At 41.2% G+C, this 16,112-nt stretch overlaps 1 protein-coding gene across 9 annotated transcripts in view; it reads right to left on the bottom strand.

The window, feature by feature from the left end:
- The window catches only part of LOC118393173 (fibroblast growth factor receptor 1-A-like), a 47,969-nt gene that overhangs the window by 23,636 nt on the left and 8,221 nt on the right, over positions 1–16,112 (bottom strand). For all 9 annotated transcript variants that reach the window (XM_035785568.2, XM_035785565.2, XM_035785564.2 and 6 more), the window contains one exon: positions 7,930–8,110. In XM_035785568.2, the coding sequence (XP_035641461.1) occupies positions 7,930–8,083 (154 nt within the window). In that variant the 5' untranslated portion in view covers positions 8,084–8,110. The remainder of the gene's footprint in view (positions 1–7,929; positions 8,111–16,112) is intronic.

Raw genomic sequence — 16,112 nt, 5'->3', positions numbered from 1 at the left:
GATAGATGGAAAACTTACAATGGACGGACATAGGAGCTCATTAGATAGCTCCATAGGTAGCCTATTGTTGCATTATTGCCTAGATTCTTGCATGACTCTTTTTTCCATTTATAACAAAATACTTAGTGGGGCAACAAAGTATTTAGTCAGCTACCAATTGTGCAAATTCTCCCACTTAAAAATACGAGAGAGGCCTGTAATTTACATCATGGGTACACTTCAACTATGACAGACAAGATGAGAAGAAAAAAAATCCAGAAAATCACATTGTAGGATTTTTAATTTATTTGCAAATTATGGTGGAAAATAAGTATTTGGTCAATAACAAACGTTTCTTAATACTTCGTTATATACCCTTTGTTGGCAATGACAGAGGTCAAACGTTCTCTAAGTCTTCACAAGGTTCACACACTGTTGCTGGCCCATTCCTGCATGCAGATCTCCTCTAGAGCAGTGATGTTTTGGGGCTGTTGCTGGGCAACACAGACTTTCAACTCCCTCCAAAGATTTTCTATGGGGTTGAGATCTGGAGACTGGCTAGGCCACTCCAGGACCTTGAAATGCTTCTTACAAAGCCACTCTTTCTTTGCCTGGGCGGTGTGTTTGGGATCATTGTCATGCTGAAAGACCCAGCCACGTTTCCTCTTCAATGCCCTTGCTGATAGGAGGTTTTCACTCAATCTCACGATACATGGCCCCATTCATTCTTTCCTTTACACGGATCAGTCGTCCTGGTCCCTTTGCAGAAAACAGCCCCAAAGCATGATGTTTCCACCCCCATGCTTCACAGTAAGTATGCTGTCCTTTGGATGCAATTCAGCATTCTTTGTCCTCCAAACACAACGAGTTGAGTTTTTACCAAAAAGTTATATTTTGGTTTCATCTGACCATATGACATTCTCCCAATCTTCTTTTGGATCATCCAAATGCTCTCTAGCAAACTTCAGACGGGCCTGGACATGTACTGGCTTAAGCAGGGGGACACGTCTGGCACTGCAGGATTTGAGTCCCTGGCGGCGTAGTGTGTTACTGATGGTATGCTTTGTTACTTTGGTCCCAGCTCTCTGCAGGTCATTCACTAGGTCCCCCCGTGTGGTTCTGTGATTTTTGCTCACAGTTCTTGTGATCATTTTGACTCCACGGGGTGAGATCTTGCGTGGAGCCCCAGATCGAGGGAGATTATCAGTGGTCTTGTATGTCTTCCATTTCCTAATAATTGCTCCCACAGTTGATTTCTTCAAACCAAGCTGCTTACCTATTGCAGATTCAGTCTTCCCAGCCTGGTGCAGGTCTACAATTTTGTTTCTGGTGTCCTTTGACAGCTCTTTGGTCTTGGCCATAGTGGAGTTTGGAGTGTGACTGTTTGAGGTTGTGGACAGGTGTCTTTTATACTGATAACAAGTTCAAACAGGTGCCATTAATACAGGTAACGAGTGGAGGACAGAGGAGCCGCTCAAAGAAAGAAGTAGTTACAGGTCTGTGAGAGCCAGAAATCTTGCTTGTTTGTAGGTGACCAAATACTTATTTTCCACCATAATTTCCAAATAAATTCATTAAAAATCCTACAATGTGATTCTCTGGATTTTTTCCCCTCGTTCTGTCGGTCATAGTTGAAGTGTACCTATGATGAAAATTACAGGCCTCTCTCATCTTTTTAAGTGGGAGAACTTGCACAATTGGTGGCTGACTAAATACTTTTTTGCCCCACTGTATATGAAGCACTTTATTTTACATAAGTATAGCTCTAGGTTTTGCCTATTGCTTGCTGCAATGTTGACTAGACTCTTGCATTACTTTTTCCATTTGTAATGAAACAGTTAGAACTCTATTGACGCACTTGCCTTGATAAAAAAAATTGTGCAATGTGTTGCATCATTACAAATTCAATTGTTTACAAATTCAATTGTTGACGTTTTATTCATTCACATTTTTACACACGCTTTCTGATAAAATGTCCGTAAATCATAAAACACAGAATTCAGAAAAATTAAAAAGGAAAAAAAGGAATTTGGAAAAAAATAACAAGGATTTCATAGAGCCCTCATTATGGCAAGCCTAAATAAGTTTAGCAGTGAAAATGTGCTTAACAAGTCACATAAGTTGAACACACACTGCGTGCAATAGTGTGTAACATGATTTTTCAATGACTACCTCAGCTCTGTACCCCACACATACAGATAATTGTAAGGTCCCCCAGTTGAGCAGTGAATTTCAAACAAAGATTTAGCCACAAGACCAAGGTTTTCCAATGCCTTGCAAAGAAGGGAACCTAGATATACAGGCATCCTCCCTAACTCAGTTGCCGGAGAGGAAGGAAACTCCTCAGAGATTTCACAATAAGGCCAATGGTGACTTTTAAAACAGTTAAAGAATGTAAAGGCTGTGATAGGAGAAGACTGAGAATGGATAAACATTGAAGTTACTCCACAATACTAACCTAATTGAAAAGAAGGAAGCCTATACAGAACAAACATTATCTAAGCATGCATCCTGTATGCAACAATGCACTCAAGTAATACTGCAAAAAATGTGGCAAAGCAATAAACTTATTGTCCCCGAATACAAATCTAATAGTAATGTGTTCCAAGTACCACTATCCATATTTTCAAGCGTAATGGTGGCTGAATCATGTTATGGGTATTCTTGTAATTGTTAAGGACTGGGGAGTTTCAGGATAAAAAATAAACAGAATGGAGCTAAGTACAGGCAGAACACTTGAGGAAAACATGGTTGTCTGATTTCCAACAGACCGAGATGAATACAGCAGGACAATAATCTAAAACACAAGGCCAAATCTACACTGGAGTTGCTTACCAATTAGATAGGGAATATTCCTGAGTGGTCGAGGTGCAGTTTTAACTTAAATATATGGCAAGACCTGAAAGTGGTTGTCCAGCAGTGATCAACAACTAATTTGACAGAGCTTGAAGAATTTAGAAAGGAATAATGGGCAAATATTGTACAATTCAGGTGAGCAAAGCTCTTAGAAACTTACCCAGAAAGACTCACCGCTGTAATAGCTGCCAAACGATTATTCTAACATCTATTGACTCGGGTGTAAATGAGATATTTTAGTATTTCACTTCCAATAAATAAGCAAACATTTCTAAAAACATGTTTTCACTTCGGTAATATGGGGTATTGTGTGTAAATGGGTGAAGGGAAAACAATTACTAATCCATTTTGAATTCAGGCTGTAACAACAAAATGTGGAATAAGTCAAGGGGTATGAATACTTTCTGAAGGCAATGTAGATATACACGGAGAGCAAATGGCAGTGGTATGGATGTCAATATCTCATTGCTCAAAGTTGAAAGATTGACTGCATGGTTGACTGCATGGTCTTTGTGCAAGGTGTTGATGGGTTAAAAGGTACTGAACTGTCTGTTCAAGCAATTGGTATTCCCAGTCCACAGGTCCAGAACAGAGGAACTCAGTACTTTGAAGCACGTTTGGCAGCGATTACAGCCTTGAGTCTTCTTGGGTATGACGCTACAAGCTTGGCAATCCTGTTTTTGGGGAGTTTCTCCCATTCTTCTCTGCACATCCTCTCAAGCCCTATCTGGTTGGAAGGGGAGCGCTGCAGCATAACTATTTTTCAGTCTCTCCAGAGATGTTCAGTCGAGTTCAAGTCCAGGCTCTGGCTGGCCCACTCAAGGACATTGAGACTTGTCCCGAAGCCACTCCTGCATGGCCTTGGCTGTGTGCTTAGGGTCGTTGTCCTGTTGGAAGGTGAACCTTCGCCCTCAGTCGGAGGTCCTGAGCACTCTGAAGCAGGTTTTCATCAAGGATCTCTGTACGGTTCATCTTTCCCTCGATCCTGACTAGTCTCCCAGTCCCTGCCGCTTAAAAACATCCCCACAGCATGCTGCCACCACGCGTCACCGTAGGGATGGTGCCAGGTTTCCTCCAGATGTGACGCTTGGCATTCAGGCCAAAGATCTTGCTTTCATCAGACCAGAGAATCTTGTTTCTCATGGTCTGAGTCCTTTATGTGCCTTTTGGCAAACTGCAAGCGGGCTGTCATGTGCCTTTTACTGAGGAGTGGTTCCATCTGACCACTACCACAAAGGCCTGATTGGTGGAGTGCTGCAGAGATTGTTGTCCTTCTGGAAGGTTCTCCCATCTCCACAGAGGAACTCTGGAGCTCTGTCAGAGTGACCATCATGTTCTTGGTCACTTTCCTGATCAAGACCCTTCTCCCCCGATTGCTCAGTTTGGCCAGGTGGTGGATCGAAACATCTTCCATTTAAGAATGATGGAGGCCACTGTGTTCTTGGGGACCTTCAATGCTGCTGAAATATTTTGTTACCCTTCCCAAGATCTGTGCCTAGATACAATCCTTTCACGGGTCTCTACAGACAATTCCTTTGACCTCATTTCTTGGTTTTTGCTCTGAAATGCATTGTCAATTGTGGGACCTTATATAGACAGGTGTGCCTTTCCAAATCATGTCCAATCAATTGAATGTACCACAGGTGTACTCCAATCCCATTGTAGAAACAAGGATGATCAATGGAAACAGGATGTAGCTGAGGTATAATAGCAAAGGGTCTGAAAACTTATGTAAATAAGGTATGTTTTTATTCGTAATACATTTACAAACATTCCTAAAAACCTGTTTTCACTTTGTCATGGGGTATTTTGTGTAGATTGATGAGGGAAAAATTGTATTTAAATACATTTTAAAATAAGGCTGTAACGTAACAAAATGTGGAAAAAGGGGTCTGAATACTTTCCGAATGCACTGTACAATGTAGCATATACTAGGCTCTTCCTCCAACCAGGGACCACACCCATACTGTATACCTTACCCTCAGGACAGCATTATCAATTCTGATCACGGTAAGCGCTCTCTCCATCTCAACAAAGGCTCTAAACAATAAGGGGGAGAGGGATTATGAGAGAGAGCAAGAGCGTGTACACAGCAGGATCTAGTGCCAGTTGCCATGGTGACCCCAGTTGAGCCTAGTAAAGGTATTTCCTGGATCACATGTCTGACATGTCCTTAATCCCAGCAGTAAAAAGGGGCCAGAGGGTAAGATCAACTTTCTCCTCAAACCAAAGGGAAGGGGGGAACGGGAAGAAGCAGCAGCATTTAGGGATGGGCCACAACTATCTAATTGAGACTAAAACATAGAGGTCCACCAAACTCTGTGTAGGGCCATAATATTGCTTAGGTTTTTTCCCTCCTAAAGTCTATCAAGCTGATAAGGCTATGTCAACATTCCAGCTATCAATCTAGCTGCAGACAGCTCTTAAATATCCCATTGACTTGTCGCGATTGTCGAGCAAAGACAATCTAGTCTTATGATTACAATTGGGATCACAAACAGCAACAAGTTGCAGCATTGGCCTCACTATTGAAGAGCAGACATACTTTGCATACCCTTATTTTTTATTTCTTCCAAAATGGGAGAATCAAGTGGGAAGCATTGAGTCGATGTCTAATTGAGGCCACTTACTAGTTTATGTATTTCAAAATCAAGAGTCATCTAAATGTATACCCTGTGTCACAGTGGGACCTAAATTAACATTGTAAATAGTGATGGAATGACTGTAGACATTCATTAAGGGATATCTGTATGTAACTAAAAATACAGGTGAATAGACAGTCAGTCAAACCAAAGTAGTAAGCTTTCCATGAGGAAGTTGTGGCTCAGTTGATCCTTCTGCTTCCATGGTTGGATTAAGATGAATTAGGGACCATATTTTCAGAAAGCAACCCAGCTGGAATAGTCTTGCTGGCATGCTCTCTTCCAACCATTTGGAAAAATTGATTGACAACCCTGAAAATCAACTTAATTACACAAAATCATGAAAGGGTTTTTGTCCGAGAAATAAGCATGCAACACAGGGTTTGAACAAAAAAAAATGTGCTCGAGTCTATGAGCACAGGACTGCCTCCAAAAACTGAACACATTGGCTCCAGTCTATAGAACCTGCGCTGGCTTCCAGATAGGAAGCAATATGCCGCGTGAATGACTGTTGGGATTTCCTGCTCTCACCGGAGTGATGGTTGAGTGCAGCACAGAGATCTCAGTGAAAGCAGGGAGATGGCATAAGCAGAAAGACCACTCTTGGTGGCCAGTCTCCCCCCACTGATACGACCGACTGAGTGAGTGAAGGGTTGATCGTGACAACAGACAGGAATTGCATGAAGTGATATTAGCAAACCCAAAAGTTTACATGGAAGGGATAACCTTTGAAAAACTTTCAGCAAATGACCAACATTTCCATCTAACCTCCCCTCTCTGTATTGTGCCTCTAAACCCCTCTATGTCTAAAGAGAGTCTGAATTAGTGGCCATGGCAGCTCTGGGTTTTGAGTCCTCTACTGTCAGTGTCTTTTCTGCTTTGACTGACAGCGCCACAGGCCTCAGTACAGGAAGCAGATCTCACAGTTCAAGGAATCCACTGGGAAACAGTTTTCCCACGCGGCCCCACCATTTGATGACTTGTCTCCTTTAGAGACTTCTCCTTTTGAGGAGGGCCTTTTCAACCCAATCCTCCTCAAAGAGAAACACGCCACAAACAAATACTCAAGAGTAAGCAAAAAAATATGTTTTTAAAGGAACTAAGTGACATGCATAAAAACATGACAATTTCCGCGTAATAAGCTATTTTGTTTTCCACCCATGACAAAAAGAATGTGACCAAATAATTCTGCCGTGATTGTTTGTGAACAGCTGAAGCAATCAGTCACCCAGCGGGGAAGCATGAGGAAAGTGATGCACTCCCAAGTAGTGTGGAGAGGGAGGCTGGAAGAAAGGCAGAGGGGGCCCTAAATAATACCTGGCCATTTGGTGATTGAAAAGTGGGTGGAGAGAATGCGTCAAGCTCCCCACTCCACCAGCAATATATCCCCCAGTTCTTCTCATTCTAGCTGTAAGAATATACACTGTCACTCTCTATGGTTTAGGAAGGGCTCCAAGTGGATTCATGTTTTTTTCTTATTTTTAACAGCTAATTTATAGTTTCCTAGTAGTTTACTCTATTCCATCTGGCATAAAACAACAACAAACATTTTCATTACAAAAGAGAAGGAGAGGAGCAGGGGCTGCTAGCTAGGTAGTGAAGCTGCCTGGGCCTGAGGCTACAGATGGGAGGCATTTACTCCCGCCCCTCCCTCTGTATTGGGATAAACACAGCCTTGCCTAGTTTATTTAGAAGGCTTACAGCGCAAGATACCCTCGTTCATAATTACTTTAATTATAATGCTGGGCTTTATTATATTCCTTGTGCAGCACTCTACTTCCGGCTGCTGAGTGTAAGCATCCAGAACTATACACCCACAAATCCAGGCAGCCATTACACTATTGGAATTTATCCAAAATACACATTTTTCAGGATTCTGTTTCAGTGACCCTTTTCCTTTTTTTTTCAGCCGAGCTTGTGCAACTATTGGGTTGCCTTTTTGTAGGCAACCTATAAACATAGCTATTTCAGTGCTAAAACAATATAACATAGTAGAAACTGAGAGCCATGTCAAACTAGATCCAGTTAGGCTCATACAGGGAATTGGGTGGGAGCTGCACTGAGACTACAAAGAAACTTAAAACACTGGAAAAGTCTCTAGATTATAGTACAACTATAGAGACCAGAGGAATAAAAGCATTACAGGTAAGATGGAGTGCTTGTAAAATAAAATTACAAATTTAGACCATTGTTTATGTTGGTAACTACATATTCTCTAAATCCATCTACTGAAGTACATTAATAATAAAAAAAGGGCAGCATACGACCCATTTCAAAAGGGTCTGGGATAAGAGCCAGTCAAATATATTGTGGTTCATTTTGACCACAAAAACTTGATCAGGAGAAATGTGACAAGTAGACATACAATTTAGGTGATGGACTGGCGCCATATTTAAAATAAAATAAAACATAAAAATAGAAAAAATGTTAAGGTCCAGGGAGGGAGTCTTACCTTCATCTGGGATGGCAGGCCGGGCCTGGGAGGGTAAAATCTGGGCAAGAAAGGCCAGAACCACCAGCATACTCTGCACCGCCAACATCCTGTGGGGTGCGCTACAGCTGTTGATTACTCTGTGACTGGAACTCCATCCGGACCTCTGGGGCATCAGCACTGAGGCATTCACTGTGCCAAACTGGAGGAACAGACAATAAGGTGAAACTGGGCTCACGTGACATGTGAAACACAAAATGCAAAATTATGATTTGAGAGCCTTGCATGAAAACCCATGAGACCTAAACTGAGAGTTGGGCTTGCCGCATGCTTCCCAGTCGAAACAGATAGCGCGTATAGGAAGATGAAATGGTGACACTTTGGTTTTGGTGTTTTTTTCCCCGGCTGTTTGAACAACATTTTTCTTCATGCAAGCCAAAGTTCGGTAGCTGTAGTCTACGCCCCTTCGTTGGTGATTGGGCAACAGTAGGAATTCTTCAATTAAGTGCTTGATTTTATTCAGTGACAGACGACTAGTTTTCATGCAAATTTTTTCACTTGAGAAATACTGCACTAATTTTTCAAGCAAAGGTATTTTAAGGGAGTATGCCAAAACAGACGTTCACGTCACCTAGTTGAGTTCTGATAGGAGCAAACTGAACCTGTATGCAGATGCCTTTAGCATGCTGAGGAAAAGTAGATGTTGAGCTTTGCTAAAAACTGAAACACAGCTTGATTTCTCTCACAATGACTCTTGCATTTAATGCTAAATTAACATATTGTTCATGTAAAACAAACACCTTGAAAGACTAACGCTGCACCGGAGAATTATACTGAACAAAAACATAAAAACACAACATGGAACAATTTCAAATATTTTTCGGAGTTTCGGTTCATATAAGGAAATCAAGTCAATTGAAATGAATTAGGCTCTAATCTATGGATTTCACATGACCGGGAATACAGATATGCATCTGTTGATCACAGATGGCCATTTTCTTTTAAGGTCACACAATGGGCCTCAGGATCGTCACGTATTTCTGTACATTCAAATTGCCATAGATAAAACGCAATTGTGTTTGTTGTCTGTAGCTTTTGCATGCCTATATCATAACCCCAATGCCACCATGGGGCACTCCATTCACATTAGCAAACCGCTCACCCATACAACAACATACACTTGGTCTGCGGTTGTGACGCCAGTTGAACGTACTACCAAATTCTCTAAAACGGAGGCGGCTTATGGCAGAGAAATTAACATTAAATTCTCTGGCAACAGCTCTGTTGGACATCCCTGTTGTCAGGATGCCAATTGCACTCCTCCTCAAAACTTGAGACACCTTTGGCATTGTGTTGTGACAAAACTGCACATTTTAGAGTGGCCTTCTATTGTTCACAACACAAGGGGCACCTGTGTAATGATAAGGGATGCACAAAATATTGGTGAACATATCGGAATCGGACAATAATAGCTAAAAATTACAACATTGTATCAGCCTGATGTCTAGTGCAAACCAGATGTCAAAGCTGACGTGCATACCTATATAACGTGACGTAATGTCCAAGTAAAATTTTGCCCTACACGTGCAACACAGCATTCCTAACCTAGCCCACAATGTCTGCTGTGTGCATCGAGTCGTCCACATGTCAAGCAGTCATTTGAAAGATTAAGAACATTTCAGAGGCAACTCAAAGGCGAAATCCATTAAAAATCCATTAAAAACATAAAAACACAACATGGAACAATTTCAAATATTTTTCGGAGTTTCGGTTCATATAAGGAAATCAAGTCAATTGAAATGAATTAGGCTCTAATCTATGGATTTCACATGACCGGGAATACAGATATGCATCTGTTGCGTTTGGCTCTTTGCGTGTCAAAAAAAAAGAAACGCGTTAAATAAGCTTTTAAATTTGACACGTCAAATAACAGTTCTATTATATAATGTGTGTTCTGAATTTGCATGTGCAAGCCAAGTGCCACCACTACTATCAGTAGCACTGTCAAACCTGTACGAAAAAGTCAGCAGACATCGGCCACGAACGATGTTTACAATACCGCGTTGGTAATAAAGAATTATTTGTTCGACCACAACTTCTGGGGTAGCTAGCTTTAGCTTTGTGCCAAGCTAGCACTAATACAACCAGCTTGAAAACAATGACCAGTAGAAACTGCAGTCATTTTCATTATTCTTAGCAACGATTTAGGAATCCTTGTGAGTAAGTATTAGCTAGGTAGCCACTTGTTCGCCTATTGAAATTGAACTTCAGTTCATGGAAATAAATAGCTAGCCAGCTACTTAACCCTGTTGACCAAAACTAACGTTATAAGCAGCCAGCTAGCTTCATCTGGCTAGAGAGGCTTGACCGGACCGAAGCTAGCCACAATAAGGATTAGGCACAAGAGTGGAATTTGCAGTTTTCCTTCAACATAAAAGTACCTCTTTGAAAGTGATGTAGAAGATTACAATTGGTGGAATCATGCCATATTTAGACTAGATAATGTTAAACAAGGTTGGAATATGAAGCAATGAAATGGGGTATCAGTCTACTCCAGTGGTCGCCAACCGGTTGATCAAGATCGACTTCAAGGCATTCCTAGTCAATCACCAAATATTTGTGTAGAAAAGCCAATGAACGATAAAGGCTTGCGCTCCTTTTTAAAAATTGTTTTGGGCGGTAGCCGGTAGGTGCACTTGATTCAAAAGTCCTGTGCACCAGGTAAAAGCAAAGTGTTCCCATGAGACAAACTCTGCCTACCCGGCAGACCGGCAAATCTGTGACTAAATCGAGTGCAACTACTGCGCTGCCCAATCGGATAGCTCAAATCACTGTGGCTACAGAGCTTACATGATCCTGGCCAAAGCCAAGTTTAATAGGCTACTAAGTCTACGTAAGATTTAATAACTTTTAAAACCATGACCATAGAAAGACTCAACGAATACAGCAAAGAGCTGCTGTTTATATGAGTGAGTTAATGTTTAAGTTTATAATCAGCACTGTCACTGTTTATATTCAACACTATTACAAAACACGCTTCTCTGTACTTCCGCTCGGGCTGCCGCTGCAATGAATGAGTAGCCAATTATTGAAAGCCCTACGTTTAATTATTATTAGCTTGTGTCAATTTTAATATTAAGGAATATTTCACTTTCTCTGGTCATAGGAACAACATGAATTTGTGCATGATGCCGATGCGGTGCGACTCGAGTTGCGCCATCAGGTGGAAGACGGCGTCACCTCTCTCTGGTCAGTCTCATCGGAGGAAAGGAAGGAGAGAGCAGGGACCGTGAGAGGCGGTAGGGAAAAAAATAGTTTAACAGTCATCCAACTCTGAAACTTGGGCATCTTTCTAGAGCTCCGACTTTTCAACCTGAAGATCACTGATGTCGTGATTTGACCTCGTTGACCATCAGATGCAGGTACTATCAGTCCAGTAAAATTAAAACGGATATTATTTAAATTCATGCTCCACAGTGCTAAACCAACTGATCTAATTTGTTATCAAAGCTCGAGTTTTGAAATATAATATGGTCTGATTAACAATATTGGCAGGCCAATCATATATCTAATATGCGGTGATAATGTATTAGGCCTACTGCCCAAACCTCATACCTACAAAACTGTTTGTGTGAGGTTAATGCAAAAAAAAAATCTGAGCAGTAGATCTCAGCTTGCTTTTTGACTGCAAAAGTTATCTTGACTCAGAAAAGGTTGGTAACCACGGGGCTACTCGGTGACACCCACAGAACAACTGAAGAGTTTATGCAAATATTAGCGTTGTAGCTCTTATCGCAGGATTGTGACTGTGTGAAATCACCTCCCCAGTCAGCCTATTGTGTGTATTGACATTCATATATTGCACTGTACAGCTTTCACGATTGGGGATCAATTAAAATGGGGTATCAGTCTAGTCCATAGCCAAGATATTTTATCCCAACGGCCTCCTCAGAGTTAGACTCCAAAACATCCACGCAGTATTGTTTTCCCTTGGGAATGGTGTTCAATACACATAGATTGACAATAAATGTGGCTCAGTTCACAGTTGTTTCAGAGTCCCGCAATAAGAGCTACGACACTAATGTTCTCTGGGTGTCACTGAGTAGACTGATACCCCATGTCATTGATCCAAAATCCATAGGTAAGGCTGTACAGTGAGATAAGTATGCCCTCAATGCAATTCTAAAGAATAATACATCCAGTGTGATTTCAGATTGTCAAACTAACAAAATTGTCCTCATTTTATATAACATTCCAACCTCGTTTAGCATGATCTATTCAATTATGGCATAATTCTAGTATTTGTATTCATTTGCATCACTGTCATTGACACTTTTGTTTTTAAGGCTAACTGCAAAGTCCTCTATTGTGGCTAGCTTCACATAGATGGGGCCGACCACCATTAAATCAAAGGGTTATTTTAGATGACACCTAGCTATGAAGCTAGCTAGCTAACTATAGCTACTGAAACAGATATCGTTTTGCTATGTTTGGGGGAAGAACATTGTTTGCATCCATGAGCTAGCTAGCATTTTTTTTATGACCAGCACCGCAGGTGCACGAGACAACTTTACCAGCATACCATTTCTGGTAATGGGGACATATGTAAATGACAACAAAATAACTTTTGTCAGTGTGGTGTGTGTGTAACCTTTATTTAACTAGACAAGTCAGTTAAGAACAAATTCGTATTTACAATGACGGCCTACCCCGGTCAACGCTGGGCCAATTGTGCGCCGCCCTATGGGACTCCCAATCATGGCCGGATGTGATACAGCCTGGATTCGAACCAGGGACTGTAGTGACACCTCTTGCACTGGGATGCAGCGCCTTAACGCACACACATGGACGCAGCGGTCTAACTATTTAACTGTACTAGAATGCTTAAAAAGGTCACTAACATTTTAAATATCGGTATAGTTTTGTTGAGCGAGGAAAATATCAGAATCAGACAAAAATATAATCTCGGTGCATCACTAGCAATTATCATGTTGTTTAAATCAGCTTCTTGATATGCCCCACCTGTCAGGTGGATGGATTATCTTGGCAAATGAGAAATGCTCACTTATTGGAATGTAAACAAATTTGTGCACATAATTTGAGAGAAATAAACTTTGTGTATATGAACATCTTCTGGGATCTTTCACTTCAGCCCCGAAACATGGGACAAACACTTTACATGTTGTGTTTATATTTTTGTTCAGTGTAACAAGTACAAGAGATTTTCCATTGTTGTTTGATTAAAAAAAGTAGGTTTTTGAATTAAGGCTGGTGTTTGCATTTTTTGCATGTGCAGATACTCCCTGTGTGATAAGAAAATACAAAGCATGCATCAGATTGTTTTGGAATACCTGAATAAACAAGTGAAATTGTATTCCCTAGATCTAAAAAAAGTTAAGTATTTATATGCAAAGAGCAGCTAAAAAACACCTTTCTTTACAGGCAGTAACTTTAAATAAGCTTGTTCTAAAAAATGTGGGTGCTACAAAGTCATCTTTGTTGCCATGATACAACAAGGAGGAAACAATTAATAAGAATAAAGAGAGGATTACAAGAGATAACTGGGCAGGCAGAGCTCATGTGACAGACTTGCTCCCCCATGGCTGTTGATGGCCAATTGAAGCTGGGGACGTATGTTGTAAGTGGGCACACTGCTGTGGGTGACCCTCACATGCATATCTGCTCACCCCTACACCCTGCAGCATCTGGCCAAAGAGATTAACACTTGCCCCTCACCCCCATAATCCCCCGAGGCATTTGTTAAGGACCCAAAAACTCAGGGCTGTTACGTGACACCCCTGTAGAGAGGCACAATTTGTTCTCATCCCTGTCAAGTTGTTGTAGGGTGCTGGATTCTGAGAACACGCCTATTCGAAAACAATGAAGTCTACATACATTTTGTCTAACGTAACAAGCATTAGCATCTTTGGAATTAAATCAGAAATATACATGAGATTGGATGGATATATGAACATAGTCTACATAGTTCACTAATGTAAAAGCATGTAGGAGTAATCCAAAATCTATAGATCCAAACAAAAAAATCTATGGGAAACGTCCAGGGCAGGTCAGGTCATCCATATGAGTTAACAGATTGGCTGTCTAACAGGCAATAATGACAGGCAAAGTCTGAATGGTCTCCATGAGTGTTCTCCACTTAAACATGTTCCTTGTACTGTCGTCAAAATAAATTCAATTTCACTTTCCAAGAATGGCCTAGTGTTCCGGCACAGACCCGTAAGCAGTGAGTCAGTGCCTGGTCAGGCTCCAAGAATCCACTTCAGCTGCCAAACAGAAGGAAGTCCGCACAGCACACGGCCAACCACGTTCCCGGAGCGCTCATCACTACACAACTCTCCATGATGAGGGAACCAATGATGTCGTCAGTGTGAAATATCACGCAATGCCCATTTCCAAGTTTGTCAAGTGCAACCTGCATTTTTACTGTAGGCCTAAGCTAAAAACATACCGCACAAAACACACAAATGGTTCAATGAATGTTTTCTGAATATTATATAATCAGAAAAAACTATTCCCAAAAAGGAATTATTGACATTAATAAACACTGTTAATCTTGTGGTCCACTAGACTTCTCAGGTACCTTTTGAGAAAAGCACACAAAACAAACAAGACGTTCAGTTAATTTATTCTCACCATCTCCGACAACTACGGATATTGACATAAGCATTACGCATCTGCAGCACCGCTTGACTCGTAAAATACCCTCATCTCATAGATGTTGTGCAACAGGGTTTGGAAATAAATACACAGTCACAAGAGATGACACTAGCATTGTTAAATGTGTTCTTGAATTGAGTCCGTAAGGCTGCTAGAATACAATTACTTTTAGTGTAAGTAGACACTTATCCAAAACAAAAACATTTTCTCTCAAACAATAGGTGTGGGGTCCCTGCTTATAGTGTCACATAGCCTCTACTGAACATACAATCACACTGAATCCACACGGAGTCACATTTGAGACAGAGATGAGCTGCTGGATCAATGTGGAATGCAGGTCACACTAGAGTTGTGAGTTTTGATAGAGACAGAGAAATGTGTAAATGTTTTAGCAATCAGAATGCGACGAGATCTGCCTTCACAAAGCATGACTAAGTCGCTTTGGATAAAAGGGTCTGCTAAATGGCATATTTTTTATAATATAAGTTGAATTTAAACATGTAGAGTCTGGGTATAAGCCCAAGCATGGCCCCATAATTACTGTATCCATCCATGCATACAATTCCTTAGCTCTGTTAGATTCTGTAGTCCAACCCCACTCATTTCTCCGCTCCCAGAGCCAGTCTACGGAGCAGACACACCAAGCTTCTCTCCATGGGAGTTCAATTTTGGGGCCTTACTCAGTTTGCCCATTCCATCCAGTTAAGCTGCTTTCACAAGTCGGCAGCAGTCAGATGTGTTTAGTCTGCTTTTCACCATTAAGTATGCCATTGCCGACTGTTGATCTGGCTGTGTTAGAACTACAAGAAAGATTTTATAGCCATTTAAACTCTCGTAAGAATGTTTCAGATGAACTACATGTTCACTTATTAGATGGTTCTCCGATTGAACATGTTCCAGCATATAAATACTTAGGTACTTGGATTGATATGGATTTGACGTTAAAAAAATCATAAACATATGAGCTGGTTAAGAAGCTAAGATTTAAAGTTGGCTATTTCTACAGAAACAGATCGTTTTTCTAAGCAATAGGGAAGCAGATAATTCAGTCAATCTTTTAATCTGTTCTTTATTATGGTGATATTATTTATCTAAGTGCAACTGCTACTACTCAAACCACTGGACCCAAGCTACCTTAATGCCATTCGTTTCGTCACAGGTGACAGTTTCGATACACGTCACTGCATCAAAAGGTTGGCTGGACTTCGCTAAAAGACCCAGAGATCTATACATTAATCCCTATTTGTTTAAAAATTCCATCTAACTAGGTAAATCTGCACCCTTTGCCTTGACTGATTTACACACTTGCCATTCTCTCAACCAGCTGCACATGGAATGCAGTCTTAAAGGAATTCCCACATATGCTGAGCACTTGTTGGCTGCTTTTCCTCCCCCCTCAAGTCCAACTCATCCCAAACCATCTCAATTGGGGTGAGGTCGGGTGATTGTGGAGGCCAGGTCATCTGATGCAGCAGTCCATCACTCCCCTTCTTGGTCAAATAGCCCTTACACAGCCTGGAGGTGTG

The sequence above is a fragment of the Oncorhynchus keta genome, chromosome 14, assembly GCF_023373465.1.
Source record: "Oncorhynchus keta strain PuntledgeMale-10-30-2019 chromosome 14, Oket_V2, whole genome shotgun sequence".
In the NCBI taxonomy this organism is placed as follows: domain Eukaryota; kingdom Metazoa; phylum Chordata; class Actinopteri; order Salmoniformes; family Salmonidae; genus Oncorhynchus; species Oncorhynchus keta.
Note: the sequence above shows the minus strand (reverse complement) of the source record. Positions and strands in the feature narration are given on the sequence as shown.